The sequence below is a fragment of the Mustela nigripes genome, chromosome 7, assembly GCF_022355385.1.
Source record: "Mustela nigripes isolate SB6536 chromosome 7, MUSNIG.SB6536, whole genome shotgun sequence".
In the NCBI taxonomy this organism is placed as follows: domain Eukaryota; kingdom Metazoa; phylum Chordata; class Mammalia; order Carnivora; family Mustelidae; genus Mustela; species Mustela nigripes.
Genome location: NC_081563.1, coordinates 66253176 through 66273363, shown reverse-complemented (window position 1 = coordinate 66273363; position 20188 = coordinate 66253176). Strand labels below are relative to the sequence as shown.

The following is a 20188-nucleotide window of genomic DNA, read 5'->3' as shown; positions in this document are numbered from 1 at the left end:
GCCTGTTAGTTTCAAATACTTGTGTTTGTAAATGCAAATATAAGCTCATTCTTAATACTTAAACTTTTGAGGTAAAGGGTGGTGGGGAAGGCAGCTACTTGGGCTGAGGGTATAGAGAACTGATAGTGCATTTATTCATTCCAGCTTGGTTTTTGTTTGGGCTAAGCATTGTGCAGGTGTGGGGAATACAGTCATCAAATAGATCACCAGAGACCCTGCCTTCACTGGGCTAGAATTGGCCTGCAGAGCCAAGTGTACAAAGGGAAAAGTGCAGTATTATAAGCAGGGCTGGCCAAGCCTCCTTGAGAAAGCCATGCTTTAGCTGATGGGAAGGCTAGTTACAGGGAGAAATGGGAAGGAACAACTCAGGTCCTGTTGCAGGAAAGGAGGAAGCAGTTAGGAGGAGCAGGCAGTATGATGAGTATGCACAGAATGAAGGCAGAAGGCTGGCCTATGAAGTTGGAGATAGGTGGGGGACTGATTTGCAGGGCCTTGTAGGGAATGTGAGGATTTTAAATTTTATTATGGCAGGAGGAAGTCACTGAAAAGTTTTAAAGCAGAAAAGTTACATCATAATGTTCACTTAAAAAAAGTGTGGGTGTGGTTGGAGAGTGGGTGAGTTAGAATCGTTGTGGGTATACCAAGTATAAGGAAATCCAATCAAAAGACCCGTTATCCTGGGCAGGAGCAAACAGCACTTGGAAAATGGATGTGAAGGATGTTAAAAATACTCGCTCTTTATAGAAAAGCTACCATTAAAAAAAGATAATGGGAACCATTGAATACTGAGGGAAATGCAGCCATGGGTATAGGGCTTTTTTATGTGCTGTGGTTGGCTGCTTACAGAGAACCAGAATAGGGGGAGATACCCTTCTTTCAGAAAACTTCCTGTATTGTCTTCCAGCAAGCACCCTCTTTTCTAGTTATGGGTTGCTCCTGAGGTTTAATTAATTGTGTCTTATCTCTTTAAATCTACAGTTACAAACTTTTAGAAAGGGATACCAAAATTTGTTTAGCCCATCTTCAACCTGCAGAGAAAAACCAGCATTACTTTACATTTGTCACATTTCATCACTTTAGATGGACAAGAAGAAAAACTAGTGATTAAAACACAGAAATCTGTTTCATGTAACTTTTTATTAAAAATAGTTTTTATAGTGGATACATGTTTACAGATATAATTTTAAGAGAACCTCAGGCATACAAATGTGGGCTCTGGCTTGGTTCACTGAGTGAAGATAGATATATAAAAATCCTGATCTGCCTGAGGGTAGTCATTAAGACGGCAGCTAACATGTGGAAATTGAATAGTTATTCTTTCAAGGGATATTGTAAGCCCTGTTTTCATATCATTGTGGGTGAGCATATGTACCATGAAAACTGTTATCCTCTAAGTCAACAAAAGATTCACATTTCTGTGATAAGGTTCCTAAGATGATAATGATCTAAAGGTTTGACTCGTAATTCTTCAGAAAGGAAAATTAAAGAAACTCTTCCTAAGATATAAAGATAATAATTTCTACTGGAACTTTAAAATTACTTAACCAGGAAGAGTCAAAAGAGTAAATAGGGAAATGCTTTAGGCCTGGGCTGCTTAGATGACAAGAGGAAATTAAGAGCTAAAAGTAAAAGGGGCTTCACAGAATTTGCTTGAAAAAAACCGTATTCAGATGGTAACTGTACTGATCTCAGTTTAAATTATCCTGAATCACTTGCCTTATAAAGTGGAAGGTCTTTTTCATTATGTGTACTTTTAATCAAAGAGTTGAGACTAGCCCCACACTGTGATGTTTTGGTGCTGGGACTTCATTTGCCCAAGGCACACCTTCTGTAAGTAAAATCAGTAATTCTTAAAGTGCAGTCAATCTTTGTTTGTTTAGAATTATTTCATTCGGATTGGTGTAGGACTTAGTGGTTTATAATAAATATCTATGGATAACTTATTGGCTTTTAAAAGATACTATAAAATGGACAAATCTCAAAATGGAGTTAACTTATATTTACAACAAACCAAACAAAAGCAACAATCATAGAATTACAGGGTCACATTTTAATTCCCGAATTTTACAGTTCAGCATTAATATCACCACATGTATACAAATGGTGTAAAACAAGTACAGTGGTATTTTTAATACAAAATAAACATCTGTTTTATGGAAAAACTATACTTCATATCTACACAGACAGCCCATCTTTTCCAAACAATAGCCAAAATTAAAATAAACTACAAAAATCTCCAAAACAGGGGAAACTGCTTCAGTTTAAGCTATTCCAGGAAAAATGGACCCATTAACACATTACAAGGGTGATCTGAAGATTGCAGCTGGAATTCCTGTTTTTAGGTTGTTTTCCCCAATGTATGAAATTTAGTTTGGGGGATGTTTTTCTTACTTCAGCTTGATCTCAGATCACAGATGAGCAAACTAACATTAAAATATTTACAGTTAACTTGCTGTTCTAAAAATAAAACCTCTTAACTGTTCACCTCAACTTATCTTAAATTCATTTACGTACATGGAATGTGCTTTTATTCTTTAAAAAAAGCAGCTTTCATATTACACCCTTGTTTGTTTATGGAAAAACTTCATGTGCTGCATACTGACTTTGACACTGAAGTAACTTCTCGGATCAAAATGGCCTCTAGATATTAAATGCCACTTAATTCAGCACTGATTTTTGTATGTGAGTTTATAAATTATACTTTAAACCTTGCCTGCAGCTCTGGAGAGAGACAACTTTATGAGCGAAGCAGAAAGTGACGTCAAAGTATCTTGCACAAAAGATTGTATGTACTACTAGGAGACATTTGGAAACGTTCTGTTAATCCACTCCCAAGTTTCTAGAGAAGATCATTTTGAAATACTACTGTACTGATTCTTGGCATCAGTTATCTCTAAAAGTGCTGTAAAGTTATATTAACAAGACTGTCCATTTTGAATCCAGCTTGTTTGTTTTCCTCAAAATACACACTGAAAATTCCTGGTGTAGAAAACTCAACATGTACTGTAACACAGAGTATACTTCCCTTCAAATACCTATAAGGCTGAATTTGTTAAATCTTCAAAAAATGGTCCCAACAGCATAACTTCATTTTTATGATAGTTGAATTTGGTTATCATAAAAATTTTTTTTTTAAAAAGAGGCAACTGATTAAAAGAACAACATGGCCAGCACCATTATACAAGTAATGTTATTGGGTTTGTAACTAAAGTTTTGTAATCATTTCTAGATCGGATACCCCCCTGGATAAACCCTGCATTTAATATAATTCTATCAACCTTGTTCCCTCCCCAAGCCATCCCCAAACCTGAAAGTTTCCTCAGGAAGAAGCTATCTCCCAGGTTCTGGTTACTAACCTTTTTTTTTTTGTTTTTTGTTTTTTTGTTTTTTTTTGACAGCCTAAAAGGCAAACTCCTTAATTACTAGCAAGCAATCAAGTTCCTGGGAAGCCTGGTTTTTTACAGAACTAAACTCTCCTAGCTGATATACTGAGTATCTTTAGCTACTCCTTGTATATTTGTAAGTTCAAGTGAGAAAGCTTTCTGATTCAGATTTTCAGCTCATTGAACAGTTGCAGCATTTTAGTAAGACCACACATTGAGGGTCCCTATTAAATACTTTATGAACCAAGACGAGGTCTTTTCCTGGGAGATGTTTCTTCTTCTTCATCATCTTCTTCATCATCTGGGTAATCCACTAAACCAACCAAACTTCCCTATTAAAGAATAAAAAGAATTTTTTAACATATGTAACTTAAGGAAAAAAAACTTATTAATATAATCACTTTTAAAGACATCACAAATAAATTTTCAAAACTATCTAATGTATATCTCAGATATATTTGAATTTGATAAAGGAACTGCTTGAAAATTATGAACACTTGGTACCACTGGTGGCACTCTAAGTTACCCTCAACTTTTCTATTTAGCTCCTTGATTTTTAACGATACCTCATAATTCAATTCAATTTAGCAAAATTGCACTATGGAAAAATGTATCTCCAAATAGCAAGACTCACAAATCATGAGCTGGAAGGGTCATGGGAATGAACTGGTTCATTTCTCCATGTTTAAACTAGAGAGTGTAGTCAGTCGATGGTAGGAAGCCTCCTTTTGTCTCTATACTTCACATGTGTAGTATTTCATTACTAAGTACATACCATTGTTTTCATTATGCTTTTGATAATAATAAACAAATGAAATTGTCCCTAAAACTAACAACTAAAAAATTTAGAGCTACCTCTAACCAAAAGGAAAGTAAGGATGAAGTAATTCAGGTGTTTGGCCTTCTATGAGTCATGGAATCCTTTAAAAATCCTATTAAAGTTCTGGACACTACCCAGGAAATTAAATGTCCTCAGGTTTGCAATCATTTTGAATCCACCCCATGAAGTTTATACATAGGTCCCACAGCTTAAGAGCATTACTGTGAACAATGGATTTAGTGCAAACCCTTCAGACCGCAAGGGGATAAACAAAACTAAAATAACTCATATTTCAAAGCTAAGCAGCTTCATATATAAAAACCCAGACATTTGGCAGTAACACTTTGCCAATATATAACTGAATCACTGTAATATCAACAAAGGCCAGTAAGCAGCTTGAAACTATTATCAGAAACCCTGGGAATGAAAAATCAAACTTATTTATACCATATAAACTTATGTGAGAATCCTGCTTTCTCAGCTTAGTAACACACAAGTCTTAGGTTTGATAAGCAAAAGGCAGTATGGCTAAACTGGTAAAAAAGTATTGATTGTATTGTAGTCTGCCTGACGATTTAGTATCTCTATGCTTCATTTTCCTTATCTGTAAAATTACTCTAATAGTATTTAGGGGCGCGGGTGGCTCAGTGGGTTAAAGCCTCTGCCTTCGGCTCAGGTCATGATCCCAGGGTCCCGCATCCGGCTCTCTGCTCATCAGGGAGTCTGCTTCTCCCTCTCCCTCTGCCTGCCTCTCTGCCTACTTGTGATCTCTGTCAAATAAATAAAATCTTTAAAAAAAAATAGCATTTAGTCCTCAGTGAACTATTCTGAAAATAAAATGAAAATAAAACATAAAAAACACAGTGCTTGGTATGTAGTTAGTGTTCAATAATTGCTATTATCTGCTATTACTAGTATTATTCTTGTTCATTCGGTTTCTAAGCCAAACAAGTTAGATGGGAGGAGACAGAAGAGGTAATTACCTTCAAAAAGGCACCAGTCTGATATTCACAAAGATGAAAAATTACCAAGGGAAGTTTTAATCATGCTTAAGATTACAGATTATATATCATAATGTACAAACATTTTAGCTTCCACTGGGTAACATTTAAAATGACTTTTTCAAAAAAAAAAAAAAAGACTTTTTCCTTAAGATTAGTTAATATTCTATCCGAAACACTTAGCCACACAATTTAATATCAATTTTATCTCTCATTTATATATATATATATATCCCATAAACAAACTCCTATACATTAAAACAATCATTTTTATTGAAAATAAAAATATAAAATGTTAAATATTAGAGGTTAAAAAGCCTGTGGCCCAGAGATGCACCCTGTAAAGAATCTGACAGATTCCATACTTAATATACAAACATAAACATACTTGTTTTAAAATAAATATCAGATTGCAATTAGACCACTTAATCCAATTACCCTTTAAGAAAAGTTTCCAATATGAAGGAAGGGATGAAAACAAATGATAATGATTAATAAATACCTATGAGGACACAATGACATTTTTTCTGAACCAAACCAATGAACTAAAAAACTGTAAGTTAGGAAACTATTAATATAATTAATCATATTAAAAAATCCGAGGAGAGAGAATTCAACAATTATCCTCTACTCAAAAAATAAAGGACAGATCTTCCATAAATATGATTAATAAAATTTTTAAAAATCATCAGCAAAAGTGCTGGTTTTTATCTTATTTTGATAGCTTTAGTTTCTTTCTTTCTTTTTTTTTTTTTAAAGATTTTTATTTGTTTATTTGACAGAGTGAGAGAGCACAAGCAGGCAGAGCAGCAGAGGGACAGGGAGAAGCAGGCCCCCCACTGAGCAGGGAGCCTGATGCAGGGCTCCATCCTAGGACCCTGGGATCATGACCTGAGCTGAAGGCAGTAGCTCAACCAACCGAGCCACCCAGGCACCCCTATAGCTTTGATTTCTTGATCTCACCTAACTGCACTGGCTACAACCCCAGAACAATCGTTAAATAACAGCAATCACATTGGTATCCCATCTTGTTCCCAACTTTGGAGGGAACACTTCTAATATGTCCTTAAGTATTTAGCTAGCTTTTGGTACTGGCCATATATACTGTGTTAAGGAACTACCCACATATTTCCATTTTACTAAGTAAATTTAGTAACTAATCAAAACTGTAAATACATATTCTATATAGAAATATGCATGTATATGAAATATTTTGTGTAGAAAGTTACAATTGTTTTAACTGCAAAAAGCTGGAAACAACTTTAAAATGCATCAAGAGGGTTACTTATAAATTAAAGTATATCACACTGTGGAATTCTATGGAGGAAGTTCTTTATGTTCTAATACGGAAAGCTCACCCAGGTTAGTTTGTTAAGTGAAAAAGCAAGATCCAGAGTTCTCTTCTATTAATCTGTGGCAAAAGAAGTGTTTGTTTTAGCACCCACTAATGGTTTCTGATTATGACTTTGTAAGTATTTTTCTTTTTTTTTTTGTTAAGTATTCTTGTTCAAGGAAAATGTGCATATTTTACAGCTCTGTAAGTTAAAAAAAAAATCCTTGTAATTTCATTAGTAGCTAATGTCTCACCAGCCTTGAAAACTACCAAGTTTTCAAAGAATGCATTTTAATAGCGTATTAGAGCTTTAAAATGCCTTAACAAGGAAAATAGACAAGTGCACACCTGATCTATTTAATTTTAAGAACCAATCAATTCAACTGTGGCAATCAACAGATAGTGAATTTCAAACTTTTATCATAATCTAGAGTGACAAGCTATTTATTTTCCAAGAGCAATCACTGTTTTCTTCTTGACCCCTCCAAAATGTGGTACAAATGTATTCAGTAATCTGCTGTTAGTGTCAAAAAGGGTAAAAAATGTGTTAGTGCTTGTACTTGATATTGCTAAGTCGTAAGTAAAAAATTATCTGGAAGCATAATGCATTAAGAACCCTAAGAAATAACCCAGAAAACAGAACAAAGAGGGAAAAAAAAGAGTAATAGGAGAGAAAAATTATGAAAATTTTAAGATCAATACAGAGGGCCCAATCTCGAAACAGTAAGTTACTGTGAAATAGTAGGTTTCCAAACTGAAGGACATGATTGTTTGGCTACTTCCAAGAAAATAATAAAAACACACACAAAAGATCAGAAATAAGAATGTCTTTGGATTTCTTGGCAGCAATAACTTCTAAGTTTTAAAAGAAAATGATTTCCTATTTGGTTCTACATTCAGTTAAAACTGGCCATCAAGCAGGACGGAATCAACACATTTTCATAGATGCAGGGGCTCAAATTTAACCTCTCCTGGGATTCTTTTCTCAGAAAACAATTATTAAAGGATGTGCTCCATTGAAATGGGATGGTAAATCAAGAAAGAGTACAAAGACATAAGACGCAGAAACAATACAAGAGCTGTGCAGCAAGTCTACAGAGCAAAGGATCTAGGTCGGAACCAGACTGGAGATATCAAAGAGAACACAGAAATTAACCTGAAAGGTACTGAAAGAATTAACAACAGGCACCTAACTACTAAAACAAATGATAAAATGGTGCCAATTTTTACTCTAGAAAGAGAAAAGTTATCCAGAAACATGCAGTATAGAAAAAAGACCAGGAAAAAAGTCATGTATAAAGAATATTTATGTTGTCATTATAGGTATAAAATTATCAAATGTTATTTAAGCCAAAAATTGTGACACAGGGAAAAAACAGTAAGGACTGGTTAAGGAGTGTTTACATGTTCAATTCCCAGCTATCGTAAAAAGAATTTAATGAATTAGGTCTAAACTTGATGAAACAATATCTAATATTAACATTACATTTAAGAAATAGAAGAAACAGGTACAAGAAGAAGAGTTCTAAGCTATCTCTGGAGAAGAATAGAGGACTGAATTTTCTCAACATTTTAATATTATTTTGACTTTTGAAAGTAAGTGCATGTATTGCTTTGATTTGAGAAAGAAAACCTAGTATATACTGATAAAGTGCAAACAGTGTTCTAAGCTCTTTACATTTATTAAATAATTTAATATGTACAAGCCTATAAAGTAGATGCTATTTTACCCTTGTTTAAAATAAAAAATAAGGTCCTGAGAGATGTAATAACTTACTCAAGGTCAAATAGCCTAGAAAGAGGCAGAGCCAAGATACGAACCTGAACAATTTAACTTCACAGCAGATATTGTTAATATAGTGACACAAATATTACACCAGATTTTTTTTTTTTAAGATTTTATTTGTTTATTTGACAGAGAGAGATCATAAGTAGGCAGAGAGGCAAGCAGAGAGAGAGGAGGAGGCAGGCTCCCTGCTGAGCAGAGAGCCCGATGCGGGACTCTATCCCAGGACCCTGAGATCATGACCTGAGCGGAAGGCAGCGGCTTAACCCACTGAGCCACCCAGGCACCCTATACCAGATTTTTTAATCAAGAAGTGAAAATTTTAAAATTTCTAGTTAGAAAGAGCTTACCTCAATACGACAGTGAATAAAGACTACATTTTTGTGAAAGAAAAAACTCAAATTGTATTTTGTGTTCAAACTGAGAAGCATCCCTTCACATTAGGTTTTTTACTCCTATGGCACTGCCGCTTCTACCCTTATGTTAACAGTTGTCTCAGATTTATGCCTTTTTATTTTAAGCCACTTCTTTTTGGGGAAAAGGATGGTTACACAGAATAACAGTATAAGTGAAAGAAGAAAATTTTATATAAAATTTAAACTTGTTTAAAGGTGCCTGGGTGGCTCAGTCGGTTAAGCATCGTTTGCCTTCAGCTTAGGTCATGATCTCAGGGTCCTGGGACTGATCCCTGTGCTGGGCTCCCTGCTCATGGGGGAGCCTCTCCCTCTTCCTCTGCCCCTCCCCCCACCTGCTTGTGCCCAAACAGATAAATAAAATCTTAAAAAAAAAATTTAAACTTGTTTATATAAAAAAGTAATGAATGGAAAATACATTTGCTATGCAAATGACAAAAAGGCTAATATCCTTATAACTAAAGATTCACTCATATTAAGAAAAACACAACCCAATTTTAAAAAGGCAAGACCATGAAAAGACAACTTGCAGAAGAGCAAATTCAAAAGGCTAATAGTCAACATCAGCTAACAAAGGACACACAACTGGGAATGAGAGGTATACGTTCTCCACTACCTAATGGACAAGGATTAAAAATAACTCTAGTAACACTGGCAAAGCTGCAGTGAGTCAAGCACACTCACAATGGTTATGGTAACATAAACTGGTAGAAACTTCCTAAGGGTATTTCAAATATGTATGAAAATATTCTTCTACTCATCGATTCAAGAAAATAACTTAAAATGCAACACCACCAACAGTCCTATCAATGAAACATCAGAAACAACTCCAGTGCTCCAAAAGATAACTGGGTAGATTTCTTACAAATATTATCATATAGCTAAATAAAATGAAATTTTGTAGTCATCAACAGTGTTTTAGTAACACAGAAAAATTTTTTTAAGAAATAAATGAAAGTAGTATACAAAACTGTTTATAGAAAGACCTCAATTACGTGTCAGATAAACCCATATACCTGAAGAATGAATCAAATGGTATTAGCAGTCATGTTCTCTAATGATAGTGTGTATAACTTTTTCCCTTTAACTTTTTTTCTTCTATGAAATTACTTTTTTTATCCAAATTTTCTTTAGTAAACACGAGATAATTTTAAAGATGGGAAAAGCAAAGTTCGTGTATAGGATAATTTCACATACCTTTGTGGCTGTTACTGATGTGGCCAAGTTTGTAGTTTTGGAAGAGGATCCATTAGAGCTTGCTGGTGGTGTCTGAGCCACTACAGATTTACTGTTTGTTCCATTAGCAGCACTGGCAGAATGGGAGAAAGTAAATTTGAAGCCACTTGATGATGTCCTTTTGGGAAGGTTTTCCTTGTCTTCACTTTCTTTTGCTAAAAAGAAAGTAACATTTTTCATCTTTTCCAGTAAATATTCCTAATAAGCAAAGTAACTGAAAATAACAATAACTTAAAAACTTATAAAACACTGCCTTTGCTTCCTAAGAGCTAAGAGTAGAGCATGGTATGTACAGTGCTAAGTCTTGAATTAGCCTGAATCTTAGAAACCCAGGATTAGAAAGGACCTCAAGAATCAATGACCAGAATCAGCTATCCTACACTAGAATCCCACACTGTTGTATGTAGGATGAGTCAAGGATTCACTACTTCTGACTCTTCCTTTTACTGTCCCTCTGCAGCTTCATTGCACTGATCCTATACTTCTGTATTATAGTCCTTGACGGACTTGATAATCTGTCATAAATCAGTATTTCAAGTGCCCAACGACAATGATATGATCACATCTATCAGTCTCCTATTTCCTGAATATTCTAGGATCCTCTATCTGTTTCTCTTATGAGTTGGGTATCCAGTATCCTTTCATATCTGGTTGCTACTTTTTTGTATCTGATTCTCAAGTGGATGCAGTACTTCAAGTATGGCCTCACCTCCCCTTTTCACTGTTCTCAGGGCAATGCCTATCATGAGTACAGGTAGAAGATTTAGGCTAGAAAAACCTAGGACATTTTGATGGGCCATTTGCTCTGTGAGGCTGAAGTAAATAGAACTTTGAGTACTAACAAGTACATAATGAGTGAGGCTGGGAACAGCAGTTGCAGGAAAAATGTAAATCAATCAGTGAAACACTAAGGAGAAATGTTTTTAGAAAATCTCATTCAAAATCACAAGTGCTTTTGACTTTCAAAATGTAAACTTTTAGTAAACATTTATATGATATATACAGGACAATACTCTAGTAATTTTTCAGGCCATAGAATTAAAATGATTCTTTTGAAAGGTAAGATCTCAGTTTCATAAACAAGGTAAACATATTTAAAAGATGGGAAATGTTACTTCTCTTTACAGTTTATTCTTAATGAAATTTTGATAATGATTTTAAGATTTCAAAGGGTAAAATTACTTCTTTGAGCTTAGTTTCCTCAAAATTATAAAAGGCAGAATGCTCTGGAAAGTTTCTATGTATCTATATGGTCTCTATTATTTTTGTTTTTTTTTTTTTTTTAAGATTTTATTTATTTATTTGAGAGGGAGAAAGAGGAGAGGAAAGAGGTCAGTGGGAGAAGCAGACTAGACTCCCTGCTGACCAGGGAAACCAATGTAGGACTCTAGGATCTCGGACTTCACCCGAGGTGAAGGCAGTCATTCAACCAACTGAGCCACCCAGACGCCCCAATATATGGTCTCTATTATTATTGGAGATCTCAGTACAGAAATAAATCCAAGATTGTTCATTGAAGGCGATGTATAAGTAGACAATGTGATTCTAAACAGCAAATGAAGAGCACTGCAAAAGGGCAAATTTCAAGAAAAACAGTTTAAACATGAAAATAACTCCCAGATTTGGAAAAAGATGTGGAAATTTTAAAAGGTCCCAATTCACTATAAAATTCCTGTCTTTCATGCTTTATATACTATGACCAAACCTTCACAAGCAACTGATAATTTCTGTACCTAATAAATGCTACATTATTCCAAAATTCAAAATTTTAGTACCTTTTTTTGTCTCCATAAATTTTTCATAAGTATCTGGAAAATCATCTTCTGGCTTAGATTTTTCTACTGGTGCCACAACTGCTTTTCCTTCCTCCTCTTCATCTTCATTAAACCACATTTCTTCATCCTCTTCCAAGGCTTTTGCATCTCTGCGAAATCTGTTACTACGCAATATAGATGGTACACTGTAAGAAACATCACAAATACTGAGTAATGATTTAAAGTTTGTGACCAGATTAAATTTGAGAATATATACGTATAACCAAAAGGAGCAAAAGTAATTTTAACTACGTATAATTTACATCATAATCACCTTGACTGTGATACAAGATGTAACCCCAGAACACTCCAAAATACTGTAAATTAAAATAAAAATTATCTTGAGTTATAATATGTTCACATAAAAGATTTGGGTAGGGAGAATATCCTACCTTCTATACAACCCTGTACTATCTAATGATGGAAAGAATGCTCCTGGGTAAAGTTCATACGTGAGATCCGAACAGAAGATTTTGGATATAATTTTATAGCCTATAAATACAATATATTTAAACAATACCTGTTCAGTTTCTGATTTTGTCTGTCTTTTTCTTGCTCATATTTAGTCTTCAATCCTTTGAATGTCTGAACATATTCTATTGATTCAAGTGCTTTATAAAAGTTTTCAACTATATGTGCAGTAAGAGACTTGATATCTTCCTGTATGAGGACAAAATTTACAATTCAAATATAATTCAATGACACTTAGGAGAAAAACTTAAAAGAACTTTTTTATAGTTCCAAAGCTGATCAAAAAAGGTTTTTCAAATTCACATTACAAAAATAAATGTCCTAGTTTCTTTACACATGAGCCAGGCCTCCAGAGAAAACTAGGAATAAAAAAGGAGCTCTTTTGGGGGGCTACAAAACATTTGAAAGTAACTAGAGTTAGTTTATGTCTTCTGTTTATTCTTTGCGTTTACATAGTACTTTACAATTTAAAAAGTACTTTAACATATAGTTTCACTTGATCCTAACAATTGTATGAAATAGGTTTTATTACCCCCATTTTACAGAAAAGGAAAACTGAGGATCTGAGAGGTTGGATGATCTGATGAAGAGCACACAGCTAGTTAGAAGGCAGATAGTGAAATTCCACTTTTAACAAATTTTAGGTGTTAACTTAAAGACTCCTCCTTTACTGGCATCAAAATGGGATAAGCCTTACCTAAATAATAAACACAGACTCCTATAACTATATTACATATACAGATTTGATAAACTATTAACTTGAATTCTGCCTGTTTCTGCAGTTTTCCAGTGGTATAGTTTTTGTGAAACAAACTGACAGTAACAACTCCTAAATTCTTTTAAATTCTAAATGAACCATTCTAAATAATCATTGCAAATGCCTGCATGCAAAGTACACTCATTATTAATAATAACTGAAATTGTGATTCAGGAATTTAAGATTAACAAGAAATATACATGTCACTTCTTTAAAAGATACATTGTTTGTTTTTAAAGATTTTATTTATTTGACAGAGAGATCACAAGTAGGCAGAGAGAGGGCAGGGGGAAGCAGGCTTCCTGCTGAGCAGAGAGTCCAATGAGGGGCTCCATCCCAAGACCCTGAGATCATGACCTGAGCCAAAATAGAGGCTTAACCCACTGAGCCACCCAGGCGCCCCATAATCTGTTTTTTAAGGACTTTTAAGTGTTCAAACTATTTTCTCTGGAAATCTCAAATAATATGCAAAGAAGAGATATTAGAAACCCAGGTAAAATGGTTCTGTGTTATATACTGAACAAAAAAGATGAGTTAAGTTTTGGAGTACCTGGGTGGCTCAGTTGGTTAAACACTTGATTCTTGGTTTTGGCTCAGGTCACGATCTTGGGGTCCTGAGACTGAGCCCCATGTGGGGCTCTACGCTCAGCAGGGAGTCTGTTTGCGATCCTCTTGCTCTGCCCTCACCCCCACTTGCACTCTCTCTCTCAAATAAATAAGTCTTTAAAAAAATAAAAGATGAGTTAAGTTTTGGGATTCAATGTACATTTATCAACCACTTAAAATTATTTTCTGAAAAACAAATTCAATCACAGAAACGGGTGGGGTTGTGAACCCTACAAGTCATTTTATCAGTTTCTCACTAAAATTTTTTTAAACTTTTTTAAAGATTTTGTTTATTCAACAGAGAGAGCACAAATAGGCAGAGGGAGAGGGAGGGGCAGGCTTGCCGCTGGGCAGGGAACTTAATGGGGGACTCGATCCCAGGACCCGGAATCATGACTGAGCTGAAGGCAGATGCTTAACCAACTGAGTCACCTATGCCCCCTCACCAAAAATTTTAAGGGGATATATATATATATATATATGCGCCAATCTCTGGTTCATTACAACAGTACATTGTGAAACAGGGTTCAGATACTTGGTAAGATAGTTAACTATGTTCCCTCTTTTCTAAGGCTAAAGACAATACTTCTATTCTCTTCATCCTTTTGAAAACCATACTCTTGGCCAAGTGACTATTAGAAAAGTAATCCTGCCAGCCAAATAATGTTTATATGAGAACAGCATGTCATGAGCAGAAATCTGCAGGAGCCAAAGCTAGAGAATGAATTTCTAGCTTTGACTTTCTTTTTTTCAAATTCTAACCATGTGGCCATTTTCCCTGATGGAATGATTTCAGTGTGTGGGAGAGGGTAAATTTATTGTATTGGTCCTACAGTTACCTATCTTAACCTTATTGTTCATGTAGAGTTCTCTCCAGATCTTTTTATGACAGAACTTCTGTTGCCCAAAACTGAGCTGTGACCTGTCTTCAAGCTCTGACTATGCTCCTAACCAAATGGATGCTCCTAAATAAATCACTTGATTACTCTGGTTGTCTGAAGCCCCTCATCTATAAGATAAGGCAGTTGGAGTGGTCTGCCTCACTTCCTGGTCTCTGCAACTCAAATTTACACGATAATAGCCTACCTTTTATACATCATCTAGCAGTTTGCCAAAGTAATTAGTTTCAACCTTTCTATTTATCACTACCCCTACAAAGATAATCCAGATCTCATGAATGGCATACTTGACTAAAATGTCTACATATGCCAAATATAATCCTGAAACATGTGGCCAATAAAAATGGAACTGAGAATAATATAGAGTAAACATGGGTTAAAACACCATGCTAAATTTCACAATTTAAAATATTAACATTGCTAAACATGTAATTATTTTATTTTACTAAGAATCCTTCAGCATAAACTTACCACTCTTATAAATTCAAATAACTCAATAACAGCTGAATTCAACAGATTGTACCGAGTTCCATTATCCAGAAGAGCATTTATAACTGGCTCAAAAAGATTTCCCTTCGTGATGTAACGATTATAAAATTCATCTTTAAGGCCAATTATCCGCCTCATAAAACGAAGAGCACCTAATTAAAAATCATACAGGGAACAAATTGATAATCACATTAATAGCAATTATTACACAGGTATTTTTACATAAAGCAATGTATATATTCTAAAATAAAAAGTAAAAATGTGCACTAAAAATAACTGGGTTTTGAGGAAAAAATAGAGTTAGGGTAAGACCACTCAAATCTGTGTTAACTCATGTAGCCAGAGCTAGCAAAAAACCCAATAACTGGTACTTGGGAGATAAAGTACCCAGGCAGGTAGCTCCATGGCATAAAGATTTTTAAAAACCCACAGAAACCAATCGAGTGCCAATGCTAACAGTACTCAGAGCAGTGCTGGGACATGCAGATGATGTAGCGATGGCAGCTCGGAGCCAGGACAGGGCTGTCTTTCTTGAAGGTGGGCACAGGAGTGGTGCAACCTGCCCAAATCTGCCTCACCTCCCCACAGCGGGAGCTCTGGAGGTAGGTACTTCTCGATTTTCTGAAAATAAAGCCAAAGTGGTTCCTGCTGCCAGCTTAACAGGAGAGCTGAAGGTCTTGTACTTTTTCTGATCAAGGCTATAGTTCCACTCCCACTATTTCAGTTCTCTTTGCCTTGGAAAAATCATCCATGAACAGACACTACCTATACATTATAACATACACATTTTAATCCGATACATTTTAGCCCTTGTTTACCAATTGCCTATGAGCTGTTTTGTATTTGGTAAACATGAACTGTGACAGGTCAGGCTGTATCGGTAAAAGAACAGTAGAGTAACAAGCAGTATAATGTGGCTTTTCGAATTTTAAATACTGAAAGGAAATGTCTCTCATTTCCAACCTGTTGTTCACAGATGGAAGTCATTAAAAGAAGCTGTGCCTGTCAAAAGAGGTTCCAAATACTATCTAAGAATAAAACTGAAATAGGCCACATAAGGTATAAATGTATGATAACTGGAACACAAAACAAGTGTGAAGAAAAAACCCAAAAAACCAAAAAAACACAAACAAGTGTGAAAGAAGTGCTAGACTTATAACATCGCCTTTTTTTTTTTAACATTGCCTTTTTGTAGCAGGACAAGAAATATTTATGACTAAAAAGACTAAGTAAGTGAGCAAGCAGGCACTCTCATACACTGCTGGCGAATGGGTGAATGACATGATATAGTTACAACTGCACTACTTATGATGGAAATCTTGATCCAATGTAAACATTTAAATACTGGAGATTTGTTCAGCTGTGATATATACACATAAACAGGATACTCTGCACTCATCCAAAAGGACTATTTACAGAAAGCCAGATAGGAACACCTATCATGAGAACATCAATCCTTCCAAAACTGATAGAAAATTTTAACATAATCTGGTCAAAATGAACTGGATAAAATTATTTTTAAGTTATTATGGAAGAACAAATATCTGAGAACCAAGAAAACTATGAGAAGGAAAATCAAGCAGGGACTTAGCAGATATTAAACCTTACAAGAGGCTCAGTGGCCTAAGAATAAACTTTCCTATTTATCTCATCTAATAAAACGACAAGTTTAGAAAAAAATACCTCAGAAACAAGACATAAGATATATATAGCAACGAACTATACAACAAGAGAAATTTTAATTCAGTAAGAAAAACACAGTTTATTTAATAAGGGGACTGGCAAAACTTGCTATCCATTTGAAAGAAAACAAAGCAACACCCTCCAAACCATATATAAAAACAGACTTCAAATGTATTATATATATATAAGTAAAAAAAAGGAATAATAAAAATGAGAAGTAAATTGAGGACAGTATTTTATTTGAATAATCTTAGGACATAGGAGATGTTCCTAGGCAAGATAAAAACCCCAAAAACTCATAAAAGGAAAAGAGACACATTTTTCATCATAGAGAATCTTAAAACTATTATATATTTAAAAAATACTATCAATAAAGGCAAATGCAAAAGATAAATGAGACTGGGACATTATCCCCCCCAAGTGTGACAAATTAATATCCCTAAAACATAAGAGCTGTAAGAAAAAAATAGGCAATTCACACAGATAAAATTCAAAAGCACTAAAATAGGAAAATACATAGTATGTCAAGGAAAATGTAAATTAAAACACAAGTGGAATACCCCATTTTCCATCATCCTCTTCATAACATTTTAGGAATCAGTAACATAGTGCTGCAAGAGTGTCAAGTGCTTCAATCTTTTGGGAAAGTAATCTGGAGGCTGTATGTGAAATTCAAATTTAAAAGGATACATTAAAACTATATAAACATTTTGTCCTGGCATTATCATTATTGGGAATCCATACTATGGAAATAAAGGAACCAGTACTTAAAAGATTTATATACTACACTATTTACTACAGTGTTCTTTGAAGTGGCAAAATACTCAACAATCCCATACTCTGTGCACTACAGAACAGCAGAATATATTATGGAAGAGCCACTCCATCAAGTGTTACTCAACTACATTTAAGAAAAAAATTTAGTTGAGACTGTATTTCATCACATAGAGTAATAATGAGAGGCTGAGAAATATGTTAATATGATCCTGTTTTTATAAAAATAAAAAGACCTATAGGAGTGTGAATGTTTGCATAACTTAGTAAAGATGTGTAAAAAGGAATAGGAAAAATTGTGCACGCAGTTAATGGTGGCGACTTTTAAGGCCTTAAAAAAAGTAGCTGGGAGATTAATCTTTTCTCTATGCATTAAATGTTTCAATTTTAACACAAAGCTCTTTTTATTTGGAGGGTGAAGGAGGTTACTTTATCTCTATTTGCAGTAAAAATATGAAGAGGAAAGGAACCTTAACAGTTTGCCAAAAATCAACACTGAGGCCAAATATCAGCATTTAAGTTTGCTTATGGTTGGTCCAAGTGGTATACTGAGGGGGACTACTGATAAGTTATTTCACAAGTTCAAAAATAACCCGAGTTAAGCAAAAACATTTCAAGGCCCATATCTCAAAGGTATTAAAAGTCACTATATGGGCACCCGGGTGGCTCAGTTGGTTGTGTCTGCCTTTGGCTCAGGTCATGATCTCGGGTCCTGGGACTGAGCACCACATTGGGCTCCCTGCTCAGTGGGGAGTCTGCTTCTCCCTCTTCTCCACTCCTCTGCTTGTGTTCTCTCTCACTCAAATAATAAATAAATAAACCTTAAAAAAAGGCACTATAAATGACAGTTTGATGAAGAAGATGTGAAAGACAGCAGGACTTGTTCTATTAGTGAAATGTTGTCATCATATATGGTATTTTATTGCAAGAGTTAAGCTAACTCAATCTACATGTGAGTAATATGTGGGTAGGAAAGCACCACGACCTATTCCTCTTATCCTTTAAATAAAACAAAAGATTAGTACTTCTCATAATCATCTCTTTGACAGTATATATACTGCTAAAAAATAAATCAATTCACATGGATAACTTCAGGTTTTATCTCTATTAAAAATACTGATCCTTAAAATACAAGAATATTTTTTAGAATTGTTACTTACATAAGGCCAGGAAAGTGTGCTTTGAATTCATCAAGACCAAGACTCTTCTTAGCAAGTCCTTGTTCATAATATAGTTTTTTATGTGATATGTGTGATGTTCCACACAAAATGTGAGTAGTTCTAAAATTAAGGCAAGCAGCTGTGCTGTTTGATAATTATCTACAAAGAAAGTCATCACAGGAAAATAAGCATTATAATTCAGTTATAAAGAGAATAAAGATAAATAAAGAGAATACAGTTTATGCCTCATATTTTAGAGCAAAAGTAAAACTGTATTTCTAATCCTCATTATTATCAATTAAAGAGCTACAGATTTTTAGTTTTTCATTAGCAGACTCTCCAGTACTATCCATTTTTATTGACTAAATGGATACCTTCTATGGCTTTTGTATAAAATACTTATTAGTGTTAAGAGGAAAGAAAGCCTCAATTAAAAAAAAATACATACATGCTAAGAAAACCCTCATTGATCTCATTGAGATCTTCTTAGAAATACTTCCTTAATGTGTGCTGCTTTCATTATTAATATTAACAAATCTATTAAAGGGTCCCCAGTAAAGAGTAAATACGTCAAGCTTTTTGCCTAACATGGTGCAACAGAACTTTCTAAGAAAAATTAATATGCTTTCCTTAAAAAGACTTCTTTAAGGAAAGGACATTTTTGGCTACTTATATATAAAGTGAAAAATAGTACATTGAGATTTTTATAAACAATGATCTTTTTAACATCAAAATGTGATATCCATGCGAGGCCTACTAAAGTAAACTACCTTTTCTTCCCTCAAGAGGCCTTGATATATACTTTAATGAAATGATTTCAAATTGGTTCCTGAACATCGAAATTGAATATATGTCAAAGGGCTTATGTCAATAACTACTGACACCTATTATAAATGTTTTAGGCAAGAAATATTAAACTGTGAGGAAATTTTTTGAGTAAGAACCACAGCCTTACAGGATAAATCTAGTCCAACTATTTTTCAAGAAGATTACACACATAAATATTTTGTGGAACTATGATGCCATCAGGAATAATCAGCATTGTTTTGATAACAGAAAAGCCATTAAAAATACAAAATACAGTTCTGGTATTTAAAAGATCCTTCCTGTGCTAAATGCAAGTAAAGAGTTTTACTTGTTTCAGGCCCATCTGTGTAACAGCAAACACCACAGTCAGTATCTGAACTAGTCCTTCACTCTGATAAAAAAATTACACGCTCTTAATTTCTCAATTCCCTAATTTTATTCAAAAAAGATTTTGTAACAATGATCTGCAGTGTTAATTAAGTATCTTATTTTCACTTTCTCAAATTAGGACATGAAATTAATCATTTTATCTCTTAACTAATCCAATTTCTGAAGGTCTCCTCATTTGAAACTGGGTCTCCTAGACCACTGATGAGCCTGGCAGAAGAGACAGGATTCTAGGTGCACACAGCGCATTTTCTATTCTCCTAGCCCCATCCCTAGTATGCATGTTCCAAGTAGAAGCAACAGTGCTTACACTCAGGTTCATAAATAATACCTAAGCATAATGCTGTCATGAACACTAACACTAGTTCC

The 20188-nt window shown here is 34.5% G+C and overlaps 1 protein-coding gene across 2 annotated transcripts in view; it reads right to left on the bottom strand.

Annotated features, from left to right (window-relative positions):
- Positions 1 to 2030: 2030 nt before the first annotated feature.
- The window catches only part of PPP4R3B (protein phosphatase 4 regulatory subunit 3B), a 67942-nt gene continuing 49784 nt past the window's right edge, over positions 2031 to 20188 (bottom strand). The window contains exons 11-16 of one of the 2 annotated variants that reach the window (XM_059406048.1): positions 18626 to 18784; positions 14991 to 15160; positions 12307 to 12446; positions 11748 to 11911; positions 9934 to 10127; positions 2031 to 3715 (exon numbers count right to left, since the gene is read on the bottom strand). In XM_059406048.1, coding sequence (XP_059262031.1) covers positions 3620 to 3715; positions 9934 to 10127; positions 11748 to 11911; positions 12307 to 12446; positions 14991 to 15160; positions 18626 to 18784 — 923 coding nt within the window. In that variant the 3' untranslated portion in view covers positions 2031 to 3619. Of the gene's footprint in view, positions 3716 to 9933; positions 10128 to 11747; positions 11933 to 12306; positions 12447 to 14990; positions 15161 to 18625; positions 18785 to 20188 lie in introns of both variants that reach the window. The other variant, XM_059406046.1, reaches the window with a different exon arrangement.